Source organism: Vanacampus margaritifer, chromosome 9, assembly GCF_051991255.1.
Source record: "Vanacampus margaritifer isolate UIUO_Vmar chromosome 9, RoL_Vmar_1.0, whole genome shotgun sequence".
NCBI lineage: Eukaryota > Metazoa > Chordata > Actinopteri > Syngnathiformes > Syngnathidae > Vanacampus > Vanacampus margaritifer.
In genome coordinates, this window is record NC_135440.1 from 18,794,897 (window position 1) to 18,817,053 (window position 22,157).

Sequence of the window (22,157 nt, forward strand, 5' to 3'; positions counted from 1 at the left end):
TCATATTTTGTTTTTGGAAAATATATTTACTGTTAAACAACAGTAAATATAAAAAAATGTTTTACACTTGTATGTCAGGTGAGAATGTTAAAATACTTCTTGAACATTTTTTTCCTATTTGGGGGCGGTGGGGATGTTAGTTTTGTAAACAGAACAAATTGAGTTCAGGTTACACTGTGCAAATCAATAAATCATGTAAGTTATACTGTCATAAACTTTGACAGTTTGGATCCATGTGCACACCTGAGCTTAAAAATACAGAAGGTACGAGCACGTGGGGGGCATCTCGGTTGGAAAGTGATAGAAAGCACATTCTTAATGTAGAAAACAGCAGCTGGGGCAGGTGTGCTTTTACTGGGACAGCCTTTTCCTCCCTGCGTGGGTGCACCGTGTGCTGAGTAGTGTCCGCTAACCGTGTGTGCATGTCATCACTTTCTGCAAGCTGTACAAGGTTGCTTCTTACTTTGGGGGGGGGGCAAAATGCAAGAGTCAGCTCGGGTTCGTGTGTTTTGCGCGTGTCGTGTCGAGGCAGGAAACAGAGGGATCCTGTTTGCAAGTTGAACTCATTGTTCAGCTGATTGCAACCCCCCCTCCCCCCAACCCCCTCCATCACCTCCACTGCGACACCACCTTCACCCTTTACTCCACTACTACACCCTCACGCAACAACAAACAAGCCTGCTGCTGTCGTGTTTACTTTATTGCAAGTGTAGTAAACTTAACGCATAAAGGCCTTCATTGTACCTTTAAGGCAGAGGCAGACCTGCAAGCACACACACGCACGCCGAGGCAGAATGAAGTTGTGACTTGAAAAACATTAACCCGACATAAAAAAAAATTATATTGCAGCACCTGTTGGGTTGACTAACTTCCTGCACATTGACAGTAACATGAAAAAACAAAGCTTACGTTATGACAGTATGGAAGAATATAAGTGAGTAAATCCAACCCGTAGGCAAATGAAGTGAGTTTATTGAGACGCGAGTGTAAAGTGAGACGTGCGTGTCAGGTGATTTGTATGAAATGAAGAAGTGTGCATGCAGGCAAGCGAGAAGGCCCGTCTTGCCTTGACAGCTTAATGAGAGCCTGTCCACATGTCACCTCGACGTCGCCTGCCTTCACTTGCAAAGAAAATACCAGGAAGACGACGAAGGGGGTGGGGGGGGGGGGGGTTGTCTATCTGGCGCGCCACCCTCAGGACACACACATACACTGAGGGCGGTTTCTGCCTGTTTATGTGAAGAGCAAAGGTCTTTTAGTAACTGCACAAAGCTGAAGATCATTGCAGTAATCAACAAAAAATATTTGTGTTGATGTTTTAAAGCCCCTTCAAGCAGACATCCTTGACAATTCTGCACACTTTTTTGACCCGGGGTGGCGGGGCTACGATAAAGCTGGTCACAAATATCAAGTCTGTGTGTACGTGTGTTTGTTGTGCTACTAATGTGGGGACCACAGGGGAGAGGGCATGTGATTGCCTGCAAATAATTCTTGAAGATTTATTTATTTATTTTTTTTATCAGCATACAAATGGCCCCATAAAACTCAACTCCCAGTCGATTGTGTTCGTGGGAAGATTGAAGGTATTTCTTTCTGCACTGTATCAATCATTTATGGAGCATTTTTATGAGGCAATTGATTAAGGGATTTTTTGTGTGTGTGGGGGGGGGGGGGGGGGGGGGCAACTTATATAGTTTTGAGAAAGAGCCAATCAGAAGTGATCGTTCTGTCAAAGCGTGTTTTGCTTACTGTGTTTATGTGACTAATGGGATATGCTGTACTTTGTTTACTTGTTATTTTTATCGGTGTTCTGTGAGTTTTTAAATGAATGTAAAAGCATTTGCATAATGTCATTTGATAAACTTGAATACAATGTATCACTATTATAACATTATATGTCGTGAAGTATGATATGAATGGAGTCCAGGCAACAAGTATTCGTGACTAGTGTTTTGTTGTAGGAAAGCTGGATTTGCTAAATGCAAACAAACCCTCACCCCGAACTCGCAACTGAAGGCACCTTTCTTGGCACGGGTACACCAAATGAGCAAAGATACATTAGAAAAATGTAATATATAAAGATTTATTATATGTATAAAGATTTTTTTTTTGTCCAACGTAGTGAAATTGAATAATTTCCCATGGCACACAGTAGTTGGGAATCACTGTTCCTACACTAAAGTGTAGGAGGTCATGTAGGGTTGCCATGGCAATGAAGTCCATGTTACAAGCCTGTCACATCATTTTGATAGCGACATTTAATGAATCAAAACACCGCAGAGCTGCTTCTGCTTTGAAAGTGCGCCTGTTGCAAACTAACTCAGAAAACCACAAAATCTCAGACAATGTCGCCATCCTGTGGTTTACCTGGAACATTGCATGCTCACTCGTCAGACAAACCATTTGGTGAGGCACTGTCAGAATTTTCACTTTAAACCTGCAACCGCAAAGATGTAGCAGACACATTGCACCTTTCCTTCTTCTTTTTTTAAATGAGAAATGATCCCAAACTTTGAACATTCTGTCTTTTACGACGATACTTTAATCTCCTGTCAAAATAGCTTGATTGGAAGATAACGCCAATGGGTGCCCAATAACTGCACATCCGGTCATTGTTTACTTTTTACTTTTACTAATATAACCCTTTGAAACCCTAACCCGAGTTTGAAACCTTACTTTGAAACCCTAACTCTAATTTAAAAGCATAATTTGAAACCTTACTTTAAAACCCCTAGGCGTTATTGTGACCCGTTTTTGGCTTTTTGTTGGTTCTGACCAAGCCATTTCAAAATAAAATACTGCCCACGGGTTAAAACCCCAATCCTAGTTAAAAACCCTACTTTGATACCCTAGCAATAGTTTAAAAGCTTACTTTGAAAAATTATTATTATTATGTTTGTCTGTCGGTCTCTGTTCGGCCCATACCGGTGGTTGGGGGCCGCTGTTTTAGCATACAGTAAATTCATGATTACTGCTGAATGTTTGCACCTGTGTGCTTTGTCTGTTATAGCTATTATATATTCACACAAATGGAGCTGTCAAGTCATCCAAATTAAGGGGAGACGTGCCCTCACACGACGGTGGCACCTTTTAGTCCTAGTGTGTTGAGCAACATTCACTCAAGGAGCGTGTGTAATTTCCCCCCCATCTAATCCCCACTTGTCTCGTAGTTACCAGTCAATCAATCACAAACTGACAACATCATAAAAAGCAGCAGCTGTTAGCGACCAAAACATCCACCCTACTGTAGCTCGAGGGCGCAAACGTATCACGTGACCCAAAAAGATGTTCGGGTGTATGTTTCCTTTTTCACATCGTACAATATACACGTGTCAGATTACCAGTTTATTTTCACTCATGTCGTGATTAAAAAAAGAAAAGAGAAAAAAAAGCAAAGCATATCACAATATCTGCAACAGTCTCAAGTGGTTCCACTCCGTTTTCCACATTCACTAGAAAAAACTTCAGATACAATCAAGTCTAAATCATGTAGAAATATTACAATATAGACAATCTGTGCTGTCAGACATAAACAACCACTTCAATGCACAGCCAATACACGCACACACACAAAAGAATGGTCATATTTCATTGACACTGTCACACAGCTATTATTCAATATGTTGCGTAATATAATTATTACGGTTTGCAGTGATTTAAAACCGTTCCTGTCTCGGAGCTAAGTTATGATACAATAAATGTGCCTGTGAGGCCACACACACACACGCACACAGTAAATCAAACAGTCATACAAAACATTCAATTGATGACATGTAATGTACGTTCATATTCAAGGCATGAACATAAAGTTAACTCATTCACTGCCATTGACGGCTATAGACGTCAAACATTAATTTTAACTATTTCTATTAGTTTATCATTTTTTCCACCACTTTTGTTAAGAGTGTGAAAATCTAGATTTTTTTATTGTACATTTAGAGCAGATATAAAATTTGTGATTAATCGTGAGTTAACTAGCGAAGTCATGCGATTAATTACAATTTAAAAAATGTAATCGCCTGAGGCCCCTAATTTTTAATAATCTTTTCTTCTTTTTTTAAAATCGCGTCGGGCGATTAAAATTTTCAATTGTAATTAATCACATGACTTCAATAATTAACTCAAGATTAATCACAAATTTTATATCCGTTTTTTTAGGTTTTCATACTCTTATTAACAAAAGTGTAAAATTAATAGAAATAGTTCAAATGAATGTTTTGACGTCCATAGCCGTCAATGGCAGTGAATGAGTTAATGAGGCAAATATGATCACTGAAAGACAACACAAGACCTTTCAAAAATGCACAAATAAAGATTTCAAACTCTTCCAAACAGTACATCTGTGGTGCTTTTTTTATGGTCACAATCATAATACTTCATGTATGAATCTGCGCATAGCAAATCCTAGTCATGTCCACATGCAATGTTCGAAGTCTGCATAGTCTAAATTTTGCTTCAGCCACGTCAACATGAATTAAAAAGCACTCAATTGGACAAATAGAATCGTAACATATAGGTTGCTTGATTATTTACTACGATTGTTTGCCCGTGTTTTGATGACAACCCTGCGGGGCGGCGCCTCCTCCTCCTCGATGCTGCGACTGGCCACCAGGTCCTGCAGCTGCAGGGCGCCCCCGCCGATGAAGCAGAAGGCGGGGCACACGGGGGCCGAGCAGTCCACGTGGCCCTCCCACAGCACGCGTAAGGAGTGGGCGTCGTAGAAGGCCACGCTGCCCTCGTCGCAGTCCAAGCACACGCCCAGTCTGGGCGGCAGAGGCGTCGTGTAAGGGTGGCCGGGCTTGGAATTCAGGTGTTTATTATGGCCTCGGGGAAGGAGGATTTTGCCCATGCCCATGGTGAGGAAGCAGAAGGCGGGCGAGTCCTGGCCGTCCTCTGCCTCGCTGTCATGGCCGCTGTCTGGGTCATAGCTTAGGATGGGGAGAAAACATTTGGTCAATTAAATTAATTTTCATTTTCAATAAAGTTTGCGAAACGGTGATCTGGGTTCAAACTCTCGACTCATGTGTGGATTTTGCATGCTCTACATATGCGCTTCTGTGGGATTTTTCCTCGCACATCCCCAAAACATGTCGCAATTCAATTCAAGACTCTAAATACTCCATAGGTGTGAATGTGAGTGTGAATGGTTGTTTGTCTATATGTGCTGCTGGTTTGGCTGGCAACCAGCAAGGTTATAGTTTGGGATATTTCATTACAGTCAATCCCCGCCCGCATATTTGTGGTTTGGCACCTGCACATTTTCAGATTTATTATTATTATTATTATTATTATTGTTTCAAGTTTTTTTCCCCTATTTTCCCACCCTCAATTTTCATGGAAAATTTATACAGAATGTTTATCAGTTTTTTTTTAAAGATTTTTTGGGGGGTTAAAAAATACACTGTATACTGACTGTATATTTTTAGTATTTTGTTTTGAATTTTGCTTTTTAAATTGAGTTGGCTCGATTAGTTTTTAGAGTGGGTTTGTCAGGTTGTTGTTACTAAAAAAAAACAACTTTATTTTAGTTTAGCTTTTATTTTTTATTAGTTTTAGTATATATACATCCTCACCATTCTTAAATAATTGTCAAAAGTAATTTCTTTACAAAAAATATTTTTTTTGCCTAAATCATCCCCTCATGATGCAAATGGTAAAAAAATTTGTGTTTCCTGAAAAACACGAAAAAATGACTTTTGCGATTATTTTAAGATGGCATCAATATGGAATATTTGTCAATTTTAAGATAAAAACCAGCAGGTTTCTAAGTATTATATAATAAAGTAACGTAAACGACAATTCCCATCGTTCGACCTTCTTCCTTCTGTACAGCCGTTAGCATTTTTTAAAGCACTCTTATTTTCTATTTATTTCATTAATAATTTTTTTTTTCAATTTTATTTTTATTTATTTCCTTAGTTCTCGTTAAAGCAACACTAAGGAACTTTCAGTTTATGTTGATTATGGCGGTGCCATATGGACAAAAGCGGTAATGTTATGCCTGAAGGAAGACCACAGTTCCCATGAGGACAAGCGCATTGCATTGTTTTTGAGCTCGCGTCAGTCAGGTTTTCATACTCTAGTTAACAAAAGTGGTCAAACTAATAGAAATAGTTCAAATGAATTTTTGACGTCTATAGCCGTCAATGGCAGTGAATGAGTAAAAGGTTGAAAAGTTCCTTAGTGCTACTTTAAAGCTACACTTGGAAAAATTGAATTTCGAATGTCAACTGCCACCTGTGGCCGGAAAATGAAACTGCATTTTAACTTCACACAATGCGAACATGACATCACATCCGCAGACAGAGGGCGGGAAATTCGAACCTGAATCCAGTCTGAAAACTTTTGGCCAGAGGCTTGCAGGAGTTTCCCCATTGTGAACAACTAAGGTGTTAATCTACTAATTAATTATTTTTTTTTAATCATAAATGGTCAAATAAAAAGGCTATTAAAGGTATTTTGGGGCAAACCGTTACAAACCTTGTCAACTATTGGCCAGATTTGAAGTATATTTTCTTAGAGCCATTCAATCGGGTGGTCTTAAATTGAAAGGCAGGGTCTACCATGCACACCTGCTCACCTGTCAATCATGATGCCATATTTAAAGCTCTCACCGTGGACTGGCCATGTCTTGTGGCTGATGGAACCACTCTTGAAGCTTCGCCTCCTGTCCGACTCCAACCTACATGACGGACACACAAAAAAAAAAAAGTCTGAGGGTCCTTGAACGCTTCAACTTGTCGCACTCTCTACCTTGATCACGTAGGAACCCGGCTCCACCGAGCACGCCCAGTAGTGCCGCCCTTGCGAGACGGCCAGGTCGGCCACCAGGAGGTCGGCGGTCAGGTGACAGGAGGTGAGCGCGCGGTCGGCGACCTTCAGCAGGGAGAGGCCCGGCACGCTGCGGGCGTACGTCTGACCCTTGCCCAGCGCCAGCCTGTCGGAATGCAAGCCCCAGCGAGAGTCCAGGGAGAAAGACAGCACTGGCGGGAAAGAGAAGAAAAGAGGGCGGAGGGCATAACAGGGCGGGAAGAAAGGAAGAGGAATTCTCAAGCTGAACATACAACGGAGAGCACAAAAAGAAGGAGTATTTGAAGGAAGGAGCAAGGAATGTGGAGGGAAAAGATTTATTTTATTTAATAATTTGTGAAAGAATATCATAAATCTTAAACGGGAAGTCAACCTTAAACATTTCTTGACAATAATATGTTATGTGTGACCTCACTAGTCTAAACACGACATTCTGATTAATAGCAAAATCCATCCATTTTTATCCATCCCAGGGGGCGGCCATTTTGCCACTTGCTGTCCACTGAAGATGACATCACAGTTGCTCGGGGCTAAGGCAACGGCCAATCACAGCTCAGCTGTTTTCTGAAGATGAGCTGTGATTGGTTGTTACCTGAGACCTGACCTACTGTGATGTCATTTTCACGTACAAAAAAAAAGAAAAAGAGGGAGAAAAAAGAGAGAGAGAGAGCAATGATGATGACATGTCGAATCGGTAAGATTACCGAATAAACAATACTGAGCTCTCGCTCTCAAAAAAAAGAAAGAAAAATAAATAACTTTTTTTTTTTTTTTTAAATCACTCGACAGCAAGTGGCAAAATGGCCGCCTTCGGATATTGATAAAAACTGCTGGATTTGCTGTTTAACTCATATTCCAATAACCCAATATTAATTTAAGACTTGTGGGGCTGCATAGAACATTTATTGTCAATAAATATCATCATAGTTTTGTTTGTCAGTTTTAATGTTGGCATTAAATGTAAAAGAAAAGACGTAAAAAAGTATTTACCAGGAGCCGGTGGCGTGTGAAGGTACACTTCCTCACTATAGTCTCCAAATCCGGCCTTGTTACATCCTCGCACCCTCATCACGTAAACGCTGTCTATCTCTAGCTGGTCCACGATGGCGCTGGTTCCTCGCACCTCGTCCAGTCTCCGCCACGCCGCGGAGGCGTTGGGGGATCGGGTGCCGCCCCACGTGTCACCGGACGCCCCCGTCCGCCTTCGGTGCTCGACGGAGAAGTGCCAGGCCGGGGCCGAGTGCTGGGGGAGGCGCCAGCACAGGAAGAGCTGGTCGTACGCCAGCGTCTTCTGAGTGTCGATGACTGGGGCTAGAGGGGCTGCCAGGTGGGTCGGGGGTACGGATGACTTATTTTAACCTACTTTAAATTATACTGTACATTCACTGATCACAAAATCCAACGAGATCAGCACAAGACTTTACAAAGATAATAATGTTCAGTTTGATGAGTTATTCATGCTATGAATGCTAAGAAAAGCATTTTTAATAAATCAGTATTTAATTTATAAGCTTACGCTTGATATTATCAATGCCCATGAAAGCCACCAGGGGGCATTGTTAAGACATGCTGTGATGTATTAATTAGCATTGAAGCCCTTTTTAGTTAATTAATGGCATCTCAGCATTCACTTAACTTTTAATTTAAATTTAGATGTATTTTAATTACAATGTATGGTTTAACAATATTTGTATTTTTTTTTTTTTGCCAGTCATTTCAATAATTTCAACCTTGACCTTTGTTTTGGTATATTTGACAATCTGTAATTAGAACTTTATTTAGCAATTATTTTATGTGTGTTTTTTTTATTTTTCATCTGTCAAAAGAAATACTTTGTGGCCTTGTCTGTGAAAACAAACAAATAAATCGGACTTTTTATAGTCGTAAAGTGATGTACAAACATGTCATTACTCACTGGAACACATAAGAGGGAGCACCAAAAAATATTTTGGCCTCCATCCACTTTGCACTAAGGAGTTCAAGTCAAGATTTTTTTTTATTTCCCCATGTTTTATTGTGTTTCTGACGTTTCATTTTTTTTCTCTATATAGCACTTTGTTTATAAATATAAATTATATATTATATATAATAATTAAAAATGTGTTTTAATTGATGCTAGTTTCTTAAATTTAAGTTTAAGTGCCCCTTTACAACACAATGATAAAAATATTATCAAATGAATACCTCTCTGATCAAAATTGAGCATCATTATCTTTGTTAAGTTGATACTATTGGATATGCTTATGTGTACCTAATGAAGTGTCCAGTGCAGGACCTACCACGTATGAACTCCAAGCCGTCGATGAGCTTGATCTCTTTTGTTGCATCCAGGTGAAAGTGTCTGAATGAGGGATCAGCAGACAGCGAGAAGCACTGCAGGTTTGTGATAGCCTTCACCAGCCTGTCCAGGGAGATTCAAACAATCACATTTAGAGAATTAAAAACAAAAAGTTGGCAAGTGTTAAGAAGAAGCAACCTGTTGTGAGTGATTCTGGCCGCCTGCACAAAACACGGCTGGTCGTTCTCCTTGAGGAGCTCGTGAGTGTAGGCCATCATGCCGGCATGCTCCAGCATGTCTCGCCTGGCCGACGCTTGGCCGGACAGCGCCTCCTCCCTGCGGCTGCGCGAGCCCTCCAGGGCCACGGACAAGAACCCATGACGCTCGGCGATGGACGCGGCCAGATCCTGCATGCAGCGGTTCAGGTGGTGGAGAGATACAGCGCTGTTGGCCTGCGCGCAAAAATAGAAATGGCAACTCTGAGAATGGATGCCAGGACATTTCTCTAAAAAGAAGGTATTAGCTTAGCACATGCTAACTATTGGGACATATGAACTAGATTTTATTTGAACTCATTTACTGCCAATGACGGCTATAAACGTCAAAAATTAATTTCAACTATTTCTCTTTTTTTTTGGGGCGGGGGGTAAATTTCAACTATTTCTATTAGTTTAACATTTTTTTCCCACTTTTGTTAACAAGAACATGAAAACCTAGAATTTTTTTTATTGTATATTGAGAACAGATATGAAATTTGTGATTAATCGCGAGTTAACTAGTGAAGTCATGAGATTAATTACGATTAAAAACTTTAATCGCCTGACGCCCCAAATTTTTTATATTTTCTTTCCTTTTTTTTTTTTTACTCATTCACTGCCATTGACGGCTATAAACATCAAAAATTTATTTCAACTTTTTTTTCTGGAAAATTTCAACTATTTCTATTAGTTTAACATTTTTTCCCACTTTTGTTAACAAGAACATGAAAACCTAGAATTTTTTTTATTGTACATTGAGAACAGATATGAAATTTGTGATTAATCGCGAGTTAACTAGTGAAGTCATGAGATTAATTACGATTAAAAACTTTAATCGCCTGACGCCCCAAATTTTTAATATTTTCTTTCCTTTTTTTTTTTTTTTTTACTCATTCACTGCCGTTGACGGCTATAAACGTCAAAAATTAATTTCAACTTTTTTTTTCTTTTTTTTCTGGAAAATTTCAACTATTTCTATTAGTTTAACATTTTTTTCCCACTTTTGTTAACAAGAACATGAAAACCTATAATTTTTTTTATTGTACATTGAGAACAGATATGAAATTTGTGATTAATCGCAAGTTAACTTGTGAAGTCATGAGATTAATTACGATTAAAAACTTTAATCGCCTGACGCCCCAAATTTTTAATATTTTCTTTCCTTTTTTTTTTTTTTACTCATTCACTGCCGTTGACGGCTATAAACGTCAAAAATTAATTTCAACTTTTTTTTTCTGGAAAATTTCAACTATTTCTATTAGTTTAACATTTTTTCCCACTTTTGTTAACAAAGAACATGAAAACCTAGAATTTTTTTTATTGTACATTTAGAACAGATATGAAATTTGTGATTAATCGCGAGTTAACTAGTGAAGTCATGAGATTAATTACGATTAAAAACTTTAATCGCCTGACGCCCCAAATTTTTTATATTTTCTTTCCTTTTTTTTTTTTTTTTTTTACTCATTCACTGCCATTGACGGCTATAAACGTCAAAAATTTATTTCAACTTTTTTTTTCTGGAAAATTTCAACTATTTCCATTAGTTTAACATTTTTTCCCACTTTTGTTAACAAAGAACATGAAAACCTAGAATTTTTAAAATTATGAAATTATGAAATATATGAAATTTGTGATTAATCGCGAGTTAACTAGTGAAGTCATGAGATTAATTACGATTAAAAACTTTAATCGCCTGATGCCCCAAATTTTTTATATTTTCTTTCCTTCTTTTTTTTATTAATTCACTGCCGTTGACGGCTATAAACGTCAAAAATTAATTTCAACTATTCCTTTTTTTTTTTCTGGAAAATTTCAACTTTTTCTATTAGTTAGACTTTTTTTCACATTTGTTAACATGAGTATGAAAACCTAGAATTTTTTATTGTACATTTAGAACAGATATAAAATTTGTGATTAATCGTGAGTTAACTAGTGAAGTCATGCGATTAATTACAATAAAAAAAATTAACAAAAAAACACCTCTTGTCCCTAATTATTAACAATCTTTTTTTTTATGAATTTATGGCAGTGAATGAGTTAATGCCATATCACCCAACACATGTTTATTTCAATGAATGTAGTAATAAAATAAAATAAAATAAAATAAAATCTGACCTCCATTTGTTTAATGGTCCCTTCCAGCTGTGTGATCTGACTCTGTATGGTCTCCTGATTGGCCAGGATGTAGTTCACTTCCTTGGTCAGCTGATCCTTTAAAAACAGCAAGCAAAGTTGATACTATGAAGCTGGTGCCATAAAATGTCAACAAATCATCAGCAGATGTGAGGCACCTTGAGGGCCTGGTAGGCTTGTGTCACCGGCAACACTTTGTGGCCGTGGTGGACGCGCCGGAGCTTACACAGCGGGCACAATAACCTGCGGCAGGTGCAGCAGTACCACTGCAGACGCTCCTGCTCGTGCTCTGTGCACGTCAGCACCTTGAGGGGGAAAAACATTCGATGCAACGGAAACTATCTTGTGGAAGAAACAGGAAGAGAGATAAAAACCTTTGGGCGAAAGTTGTTTGTGGGGAGGATGTGCTCGTGTTGTGCTCGGGGGGTCCCCCAGGGGTGGTAAAGTTTGAAACATTCATTGCAGAAGTTGGCTTTGCAGTCGGCGCAGCCCTTGGTGGCCTCCAGAGATTGCGGAGGCTTGCAGAAAGCACACATGATGGCTATGCTGCCCAGACTCAGCGTGTGCCTGTACCTGGCATGCAAGAATTCACTGTCATGTTGTGCGTGCATAGTACAGTCATGGAAATTTACCAGGACAGATGTGGTCAGGTAAATGAAATGGAAAAAAGTAAAAAAAAGTAAATGTGCTTCTCAAAAAATTTGAATCGAGATTCTCAAAATGTGGTACATAGCCTCTCTACAATGGTACGCAAAACAATCACTGAATTAAATACAAATACAATTTTAAACATCTTAAACATGCATCTTGTAGCTACACATTTGTTTTAACTTTAAAAAAAATAATAATAATCCAGTGTTGTACATGCTTTACTTTCCATGAGTCAAAAATTTCAAATTTGGTTACAATGGAAAAAAATCTCAAGAACAAATTTGTCATTGAAAATAATTGGAAAATGTCTGCTTTAAACCAAAATTGCTAACTTTTATTTACTTCCTTGCTCCTTCCACATCCAATGACAAAAAACTCACTTCACTATTAAGCAAAATTGAGTATTATTCGAATGAATATAAATATTTTTTAAGCACAGTTCAATTGTTTTTATATTTCAAGTACGGTAGAACAGATTTAATCTTACATTCAAATACAATTTTACTTTTATTTTCATGTATGATCAATTTTAATTGAATTGTTAGTCAAGAGATTTTTTTTACTTTCCAATATTTAAGCAGTGTTGTTTATCAAATCAGATGCTTTCAATACTATTTAATATCCATCCATCCATTTCCTTAACCACTTGTCCTCACAAGGGTCGCGGGGGGCGCTGAAGCCTATCCCAGCTGCCTTGGGGCAGTAGGCAGGGTACAACCTGAACTGGTTGCCAGCCAATCGCAGACTATTTAATATACTTTAAGGAATACATTGTCTCGTCTTTAACTCATTCACTGCCATTGGCAACTATAGACGTAAAAAAATCGAACCTAATCTAAAACTATTTCTCTCAGTTTAAATTTTTTTTTCATTTCATTAAATTTTTTATGAAAACCTAGAAACACATTTATACATTTATATTTATAACAGATAGAAAATTTGCAATTAATCGTGTGTCAACTATTAAAGTCATGAGATTAATTACGAATACAAATTGTTATCATCTGACGCCCCTTATTTTTTTATTTTTTTTATTAGGGGCGTCAGGCGATTAATTTTTTTTTAAATTGTAATTAATCACATGTACAATAAAAAAAATCTAGGTGTTCATACTCTTGTTAGCAAAAATGGAAAAAAATGTTAAACTAGTGGAAGTAGTTAAATGAATTTTTGACGTCTATAGCAGTCAATGGCAGTGAATGAGTTAACGAACACTTGGGTTTACAACAGTATTTAAATGTTGGTCATTATAATGGTACTTATATTAGTTGATTTTTTTTAGGTGGTACTTGGAGTAAAAAAAAAAAAAGAAAAGAAAAGAAAAGAAAAAGAAAACCACCTAATTAGAAAAGCGTGGAAAACTGAATTTGTTTCAGTAGTTCAATTTAAAAAAAATAAAAACATATAGGCTATGATATAGATGGACTACATACAGTAATACAGTTCATGATTGTATTTCTTATAATTTTGATATTAAAGCTCGCAGCAAGCAAAAACTCAATTTTTTAAAATTTCCATATTACACAAGAAACACTCAAAATGTTTTAATACAGAAAGTAGGTCATAATTGGCCTTGTGTTTAATAAATATGTATAATATATCCATCCATCCATTTTCTTGACCGCTTTTCCTCACAAGGGTCGCGGGGGTGCTGGAGCCTATCCCAGCTGGCTTCGGGCAGTAGGCAGGGTACACCCTGAACTGGTTGCCAGCCAATCACAGGGCACATAGAGACAAACAACCATACTCACAATCACACCTATGGACAATTTGGAGTGTTCAATTAACCTGCCATGCATGTCTTTGGAATGTGGGAGGAAACCGGAGTACCCGGTGAAAACCCACGCAAGCACGGGGAGAACATGCAAACTCCACCCAGGAAGGCCGAAGCCCGGACTCGATCTCACGTCCTCAGCACTGGGAGGCGGACGTGCTAACCAGTCAGCCACCGTGCTGCCATGTATAATATAGTACTGAAAAAAATAACTTAGTATAATAAGTTACTGAAATTCACCAGTTTATCTATTTTTTTTAAAAATATAAATGTCTAGTAAAAATGTGACGGCAGATGCCATTTAAGTTTTAGGACATTGTAAACTCAACTGCATGTCTCCTCAAGACGAAACTAAAAAGACAACCCTCGCCGTTTTCCAAATGTTGAATTCCAGTTACCGTTCCACAATGCGCTCCAGAGTGAGGTTACGGGGACAGTCGCTCAGGCCTTTCTCGCCCAGTTCCACATCCTCCTGACAGGAAGGACACGGGAACAGCATGGGGGGAGGGGCCGTGTCCTTACGCCGCCGCCCGGGGTAAGTGCTGCATGCTTGGGGGAGGAGGAAAGGTGGGGAGGGGGTGCAGGAAAGCAGATGGAATATGTGGGAAATAGTGCCAATGGAACGGACTATTTACTTACATGCAGCGCATGCATCACTATACTGTAAGTAGATAGTTTTCAATCAAATGATTAGTATTTGTTTGCCAATTTGGCAGGTGAAATTGGAAGGATTATATTATTATTATATCACATTTGAACAGGGGTGTGTAGACTTTTTAAACCCACTCTATTTTAGCTCAACCATGATTTGCTTTTTGGAACTTTTTCTTGATGCTTATTCCAAAAGAAAGACTGACCTCATGGTGATGTCACACAAAACACATGTGACATCATCTCTCAGCACTCAATTTTGGAACATTCCCTTTCCATAATATAAACGTTGTCACTCATGACTCACATAAATGCTGACATCACACACTGAAAGCACACACTTGTCTTTTTTTCCCCTTACCGGTTCTTAGGACGCGCTCCAGGTGGTCCGGGGTCCTAGGCGTGGGTCTGCGGGGCTGTCGCGGGGAGCGATTGTTGGGCGTGGAGGCCGGCGACCGCGGCTCTGGGGGGAGGTCAGGCGGAGGGAAGCCCCTCTGTACCAACACGTCGGCCGCGCACATTAAGCACACGCTGTGCTGGCACGGCAGCAGGATGGGCTGCTTCACCATGTCGTCGCACACGGGACAACGCAGCTCACGCTCCATGCTCTTCATATTGGACTGGAATGAGAAAAATAGATTATCATTCAAATAAATATGGCTCATTTATTTTCTATCATGATAAGCACCAGCTAGAAGCAGCATCCCGTTTCTATGACAACATGCATCACCTCTGATTTCAGCTTCCTGCTATTTTTCAACATATTTCTCTCACGTTTGGACTCACATATGGATTTTACTATCCATTACAAAACCTTCAATTAGCAATTGGTGGCTAAAAACAAGGCGAGGTGCATGTGCAGTTGAAGCTATTCTAAGGTGAAATGTCATAACGTAGCGACGAATGTGTACGTTTCTTGAGGGGACTAAAGATCATGAGGATTTTTTTTTCTTACTCACGCTGATACGAAGCAAGGCGTCCATGATGGAAGTGAAGCTTTTTAATTCCGTGTCTGCCATGACTGCACAAAGGAAAGCCGGTGCCAGGTAGCCCTTTTATGTTTGTGCTAGCCAGGTAGGCCTGCGCAGCCTACTGACGTGCTGCTATGTGCAACCACACTGCCATGTACTCTGCTGCTGGTGATGTAGTAAAGGGAAAAGGGGATGGGAAACGTTGATAGGAGGGGGAGTCGGGGCGGCTTTTCATCTCGAGGCTTAATTCAGCTCCTTTGTTCAAACGATATATAGATATTTTCCCCCAAGATTATTATTATTATTATTATTATTATTATTATTATTATTATTATTATTATTATTATTATTATAATTTTGGAATATTAATTACATGCATTCGAGTTTTCTGCTAAAACAACAACAACAACAAAAAAAACACTGTCCCTTCTTTTACAATTCGCTTTTTACAATCTTATTGATAACAAAAATAAAAAAATAAAAATCCCGTGGCCTAGTTTTTTGAGCTGCCAACAGACGGCAGCATTGTAGCAAGAATGAACAGAAAACACGTCCCTCACCATTGTCGTCTGGTCGGAACCGTTATTGATATGAATCTTTGGTTAGTGTTTCCTCTGGTGTGCAATCAACGACGCACCAATCGTACAGTTGCTGTAGTAACCGATGCTACTTCCGGCTGCAGCCGAATGTTTTGAACATGTAAAACGCGGAGACTGACGGACTCAACTAACTTTTGTGTGTTTTTCTAGACTGATGCGCTATTTTACAAGGTGAATTTAACTCTACTTAGTTTAAAAGGTGTTGCATGTAGTGTGGTTTTATTGACGAACAATCGCTAAATGATAGCAACTAATCCACGCTGCTGGTGTATTTGCTGTGTGCTATGATTGTGAATACCCCATCTATTTATATGGCAAGTTATGACGACAAATATAGTAAATAATAGCTTTTTCCAATTTTGTTGTGGATTATTAAAACACTAATTATTATTTAGTTTCAAATAGGTAGCTAGAAAGTAAAGATGTCGGCCATCAGCAGCCTTGTTCCTGCACGGTTCCTGACCATCATTGCCCACCTTGTTATTGTCATCACAATCTTTTGGACGAGGGTGAGTTCATTTACGATCATTGTTATTTTAACATTGCGACCCCTTCACAAGGCTCGAGCTGGTTATATACAAGTTTTTTTTTGTCAACTGAAGAACTTTATTCAGGTGATTTGATTGACACCAAGTCTTATTGGTTTTACAGGAATATAACGTGAAGGCCTGCTTGCCTTTGGAGTTCACACAAGAGCAATACAACAGCGAGGACTTAAAGTAAGGAAAAAGAAAAGTGAATGCATGCACACAGATATGCTTACATCATGTACTACTATGTATTGTGTGTTACAGGTTGGTGGTGGCTCTGTCTGTAACACTTGTGTTATTCGCCATCGAGCTAGCTGGCTTTTTCTCGGGAGTGTCCATGTTTAATGGCAGCCAAGGCCTTCTGTGTATCCTTCACCCGCTTTTGAGATGATCATAAATGTATAAACACACAGTGATGCACATATGTGGAGAATAAGTGAACACCTGTTAAGACAGAGGAGCCTCCAACCACCATCTTAATTAAACAAGGGTGTGTTCTTTATCTGCTGTCACTTAAGTAAATAATAAACTTAATGTATAATAACAATAAAAATAAAACCAAATCAGTTCAGGATATGCACATTATGCACTGATAAGTCTGCTAATTGTCATCAGTTGTACAGCAATTCCATGACTCCTGCACTAGCCACTGGAGCCCATGCCAGTGGCTCGGTGGCTCTGCTTTTCTATCTATTTGAGAAGTGGGATTGCTCCGTCTATTGGTGGATTGTTGCCTTCTGCAGGTCAGTTTGCCGGAGTTTTCCCCCCCAAAAAAAAGTTGTTTTGTTTTTTTTCCCTGACATACACATTATCTAGCACTGACGGTCCACTGCAGCGCATCAGTTTCCTTGTCTTATTTTGTGTTTGAGAAGTGGGAGTGCTGGACATATTGGATTATTTTTGTCCCCTGCAGGTTGGTGCACATGTGCTGATTTATATTTATGAGTGTCATTTTCTGGGAATAGAGTAGACTGAGACTACAAATTAGAAAATAATATTTGTGACTCCATGTCATTCTCTGTGTGTGTTTTTTTTTTTAGTGTGCTGCCTGCCTTCATGGAGATTCTTCTATTTATCGCTGTTTTTGGACTGTCAAAGAAGCCATTATGATGTACACCGGCCTCTATATGTGGAGTATGTCCCTCCTCGTGCATTGGTTACGCTGACTTTCTCCCACATTCCAAAAACAGCCACGTTAGATTCATTGGAGAATCTTAAATTGTCCTTAGGTATGAATAATTATCTACAGGTGCTCTGTGATCGGCTGGGATAGGCTCAAACTCACTTGCAACAATAATGAGGACACGCTCTATAGAAAATTGATGGATGTTCACATATACAGTGGTCCCTTACATACTCGCAGTTTGGTACCCGTGGATTCTCCTATTGGATGATTAAAAAAAAAAATATATATATATATATATATATATATATATATATATATATATATATATATGTATGTATATTTATTTATTTATTTTTTTGTTTGTTTGTTTTTTTTTTTGGGGGGGGGGGGGGCATATTGTAGGTATACCAGTGTGTTTTGAATCATTTTGTGTGGGTTAAAAAAAAATCCCCAATGCGTTTCAACGGGCATCAATTTTGCAAGGATTTTCGGTACTCACAGGTTGGCCCCACAAATAGCGGGACAGTCCACTGTATTGCTTTTTTTAATTGTGTGATTGAAGTCTGTCACTGCAGCTGAAAAACGTTTCATAGAAATGTAAAATAATACATACATTTTGTAAAAAGAAAAGAAAGAAAGAAAAATAAATAATAATACATTTGACTCATTTGTTTCAATATTTATACATAGATAATGACAATTACTTTTTTTGTTCTTCTAGGAGAAGATGATCATTATTACTGTTTATGTATTGTTTTAATGCATTCCTTATTTGTTTAACTTATATTTTTATTTGATGTATTTCCCCCCAAAAAATTGTAGCTAGTATTATTTTACACTTTCATTTTATTTTTGTTACTAAGAGCATTATAAGATCTCCATATATTATTTTTACTTTTATATTGATAAGTATTAGTTTTGTTAATTTATATTTGATAACTATTGATTATTTAATCTTATTTTTATAGATATGTTTGTATACTTTAATTGTTTATTTAAGTTCATGAATGTATTATTATTACTATTTGTTATATTTATGTAATTTGTGGACTATTTACAGTTTTATTTAAAAATTGCCAATATATTTTTTCATAGCTTGGCAGACACTTCATACATGTCTACCGTAACCCGCAGCATTGTAATCATTTCCGGGTGAAAGTTCCTTCGGTTCCTATTCTGCTAGTTCGGCGAAGTTAAATTGGACCTTTAAAAGGAAATAAACATAACCACAATTACGGCAAATTAACTTGGAACCATGGGTATGTATTACACGCTTAATGAGAATTTATCTATTTGGTTTTTGTGTTTATACAGACGTCCGGCACAATTACTCTGCTCAAGTAGCTAGCTTGTCCAGCTAACTGTTGAGCTAACTAGCACCGATTTATAACAATATTAGCGCCAAATGTTTGATCGATTACAGTAATAAGCTGAATTCTAAATGCAAAACCTTGTGTATACATCACTACTGGCTACGTTGTGGCTAATGTGCGTTGACTTGATGTTAGCATTTGCCAGGCTTCCGCTTGAACACTGACGTGTCATTAGGGAAGGCGTGAAGTTGGATTTCGAAACGAATGCTTGGCCATTATTGTATATAAATGATAATAGTAAGTCATCCCGAAAGTGGCAATAGTTGTTTACTGCACTGTCAATTTAAAGGAAACAACTATCTTATGTAGAAACCGTAAAACAAGCGAGAAAAGGCTGAATTTGGGTTTACGAAAATAAATCTGGTTTCGTGTTTTTCTATTAGTACAATGTGTTCCAACTTATGCGTTTAAGATCTGAACTAATAAACATTTGGTTCATAGTTTTTCTGAGGAAGTGTGTGGCATTGTGTCTCCTGTCAGTTTAGTTATTTGATAAAAATCTCAGACGAAAAAGTATCAGCGCTCTTAATTAGCCCAAATATATTTTAAGGAGGATTAACTGATTTAGTATGTTCTGTAGATATTCACCAAAAAACGCTGACATCATCTATTGTAAATTTTCCACAGACCAAAATGTAAGAATTTTTATAGATATATTTATCGTAACTTGGATTGGATTTAAGAATGTCAACACTGCGTTATACAAAGAGAATTTTAGTCAACATGTCATGAAAGGAGCAAACTAGTGGACTAAGCTGCTGGTTTTTGTCCTGGCAGCAGTCAACACGGGCACGTCTCTGGTGCTGTCCAGCCTGCTGTCGGTGTTGGTTTTCGCCGGCATGCAGATGTTCAGTAAGCAGCTGGCATCCACCGAGTGGCTCACCATCCTGGGGGGCTTCCTGGGCTCTATCCTCTTCATCTGCTCCCTCACTGTATCCTCTTTGTCCACGGGACCGATCACTTGACTTGGTATCACTCAATTGCGTAACATTCTCTATTACAAATCATTAGCCTTGACTCATCTTCTTCAGGCATTTAGTAATCTGGAAAATCTGTTTTTTGGGAAAGGGTTCCAAGCCAAGATCTTCCCAGAAAGTAAGTTTATGCAAAATGAAGATATACTTATACATACATATATAAATCATTCACACTTTCGGACATTTAGAGTCTTCAATGATGTCATGTGTACAGAATGTAAGGAATGTGGGAGGAAACGTAAGCTAACACGGATCTGTACCAGGACTTTTCAGCTGTGAGTTTAACATTCCCTGCTTAAACAACATTGTTGGACTTTCAGTTCTGCTGTGCCTGTGCCTGTCGCTGTTTGCATCCGGTTTGGTTCATCGCGTGTGTGTCACCACATGGTCAGTCATCTCTTCACTTTACTGCCCTCCACATGCGCTTCTCTTTTTTTTACCCCCACATTCTCTCCTCGCAGCCTGATCTTCTCCCTCTTCGCCCTGTATTACATCAACAAAATATCCGCCGCCCTCTACCAGGCGGCCGCACCCGCGGCCGTCCCCGCCAAGATGGCGACCAAGGGCAAGAGGAAGAACTGATAAAAGAACGGGTGAACGAAAACAGATTTCCTGCTTTCATCGGCCAGGTCCACATTCCACTCAAGAGATTACTGCACCACATTCAGTTACTATTCATACAACACAAGACATTTTGTTATTAAAATCAAGAAAAACATTGAATGTGTCTTGTCTCATTCTATGTGAATTGTGTCAAATCTGTCTAATGAAAAGCGCATATCTCACAATTTATAAGGCAGCACCAGTGCTCAAATTAATTAGGTAATAATAAATTTTCTTCCTGGAGCTGTCATTTTTTCCTCCCATTTATATTATGTTGAAAATAAACAAAATATTTACTTTTTACTTCCTGTTGATGGTAACATGTTCAAATATTGTTGTTTATGCTCAACATTTTGCTTGTTAACCTCAACTTGTGACTCATTTAATGTTCAATTTTTATCTGCAAATCACATTGTGACTTTGCTTTTGGACTTGATGATTAATAGTAAGAGTACGGAAACCTACAGCCTACATGAGTAGTTCTGAGGACAAAAAAACCCCTCAGAGGAACTGTTATAATAAAATACATATAACAAGGTGAACCACAAGAATTATAACATACTTTACACACCCTATTCTGGCTGGAAACTGTTTTTATGGGTCGTGTCTCATGAATCCCACTGAAGTTCTAGGCAGGACATGCCCCACCTGGCAGGAAAGTGAAGTGTGAATTATGAATTATACTGCCACCAGGTGGCCAAGGCACGCACACCAGGAAGCCTTGTGACAAAAAAACAGTTTAATTCTAATTCACTGCCATTGACGGCAAAATTCATTTTAACAATTTCTATTAGTTTAATTTTTCCCAGTTTTGTTAAGAGTATGAAAACCTAAACAAAAATGTATTGTATATTTAGAACAGATATAAAATGTGTGATTAATTGTGAGTTAACTAGAGAAGTCATGCGAAAAAACAAATTTTTTAAAAGAAAAAATTATTTAAAAACAAACTATTTTATTTATTTTAAAGAAAAGATTATTAAAAATTAAACAATTACATTTTTTAAACTTAATTAATCGCATGACTTCACTAGTTAACCCACGATTAATCACAAATTTTATCTGTTCTAAATGTACAATCATTTTTTCTAGATTTTTTTTTAACAAAAGTGGAAAAAAAATTTAAACTAGTGGAAATTATTCAAATGAAATTTTGACGTTTATAGCCGTCAATGGCAGTGAATGAGTTAATAACAGGGTGCATTGTACAGTATATATATTTTTAATAATGTATAATATTACAAAGTGTTGATTCTCTCAATAAAAACATTTCCATGTATTTATATGGGAGAGAAATAATTTGAGATACAAGTGATTTGTGTTATGAGTGTGACCCAAAAAAACGGATTCAACTCGTATATCAAGACACCACTGTACATGGTATGAGACGTTTCAGAAACTGGGTGAAAAGTTTTAGACAC

At 38.2% G+C, this 22,157-nt stretch overlaps 3 protein-coding genes across 6 annotated transcripts; 2 read left to right on the forward strand and 1 right to left on the reverse strand.

Annotated features, from left to right (window-relative positions):
• Positions 1–3,332: 3,332 nt before the first annotated feature.
• Positions 3,333–15,690, reverse strand: trim46a (tripartite motif containing 46a). 2 transcript variants are annotated; one of them, XM_077576767.1, is made up of 12 exons: positions 15,517–15,690; positions 14,919–15,177; positions 14,305–14,455; positions 11,856–12,054; positions 11,640–11,786; positions 11,464–11,559; positions 9,287–9,540; positions 9,090–9,211; positions 7,801–8,130; positions 6,754–6,983; positions 6,615–6,682; positions 3,333–4,928 (listed from the first exon to the last, which is right to left on the reverse strand). In XM_077576767.1, exons 1-12 carry the CDS (start codon positions 15,574–15,576, stop codon positions 4,526–4,528), a joined length of 2,319 nt encoding a protein of 772 aa, XP_077432893.1. In that variant the 5' UTR covers positions 15,577–15,690; the 3' UTR covers positions 3,333–4,525. The 2 variants fall into 2 exon arrangements, with proteins under 2 accessions (XP_077432893.1, XP_077432894.1); XM_077576768.1 differs by lacking the exons at positions 3,333–4,928; positions 6,615–6,682 and having other exon boundaries at positions 6,910–7,054.
• Positions 15,691–16,139: 449 nt separating this feature from the next.
• On the forward strand, positions 16,140–18,103 carry tmem107l (transmembrane protein 107 like). Of its 2 annotated transcripts, none has more exons than XM_077575961.1 (6): positions 16,140–16,298; positions 16,523–16,636; positions 16,779–16,846; positions 16,922–17,022; positions 17,474–17,570; positions 17,698–18,103. In XM_077575961.1, the coding sequence occupies exons 2-6, from the start codon at positions 16,550–16,552 to the stop codon at positions 17,765–17,767; spliced, it is 423 nt and encodes a 140-aa protein (XP_077432087.1). In that variant the 5' UTR covers positions 16,140–16,298; positions 16,523–16,549; the 3' UTR covers positions 17,768–18,103. The 2 variants fall into 2 exon arrangements, with proteins under 2 accessions (XP_077432087.1, XP_077432085.1); XM_077575959.1 differs by lacking the exon at positions 17,474–17,570 and adding an exon at positions 17,304–17,400 and having other exon boundaries at positions 17,698–18,101.
• Positions 18,104–18,880: 777 nt separating this feature from the next.
• krtcap2 (keratinocyte associated protein 2) lies at positions 18,881–20,856 on the forward strand. 2 transcript variants are annotated; one of them, XM_077575828.1, is made up of 5 exons: positions 18,881–19,042; positions 19,934–20,088; positions 20,188–20,251; positions 20,454–20,520; positions 20,595–20,856. In XM_077575828.1, the coding sequence occupies exons 1-5, from the start codon at positions 19,039–19,041 to the stop codon at positions 20,713–20,715; spliced, it is 411 nt and encodes a 136-aa protein (XP_077431954.1). In that variant the 5' UTR covers positions 18,881–19,038; the 3' UTR covers positions 20,716–20,856. The 2 variants fall into 2 exon arrangements, with proteins under 2 accessions (XP_077431954.1, XP_077431956.1); XM_077575830.1 differs by having other exon boundaries at positions 18,899–19,042; positions 19,937–20,088.
• The last annotated feature ends 1,301 nt before the right edge of the window (positions 20,857–22,157 follow it).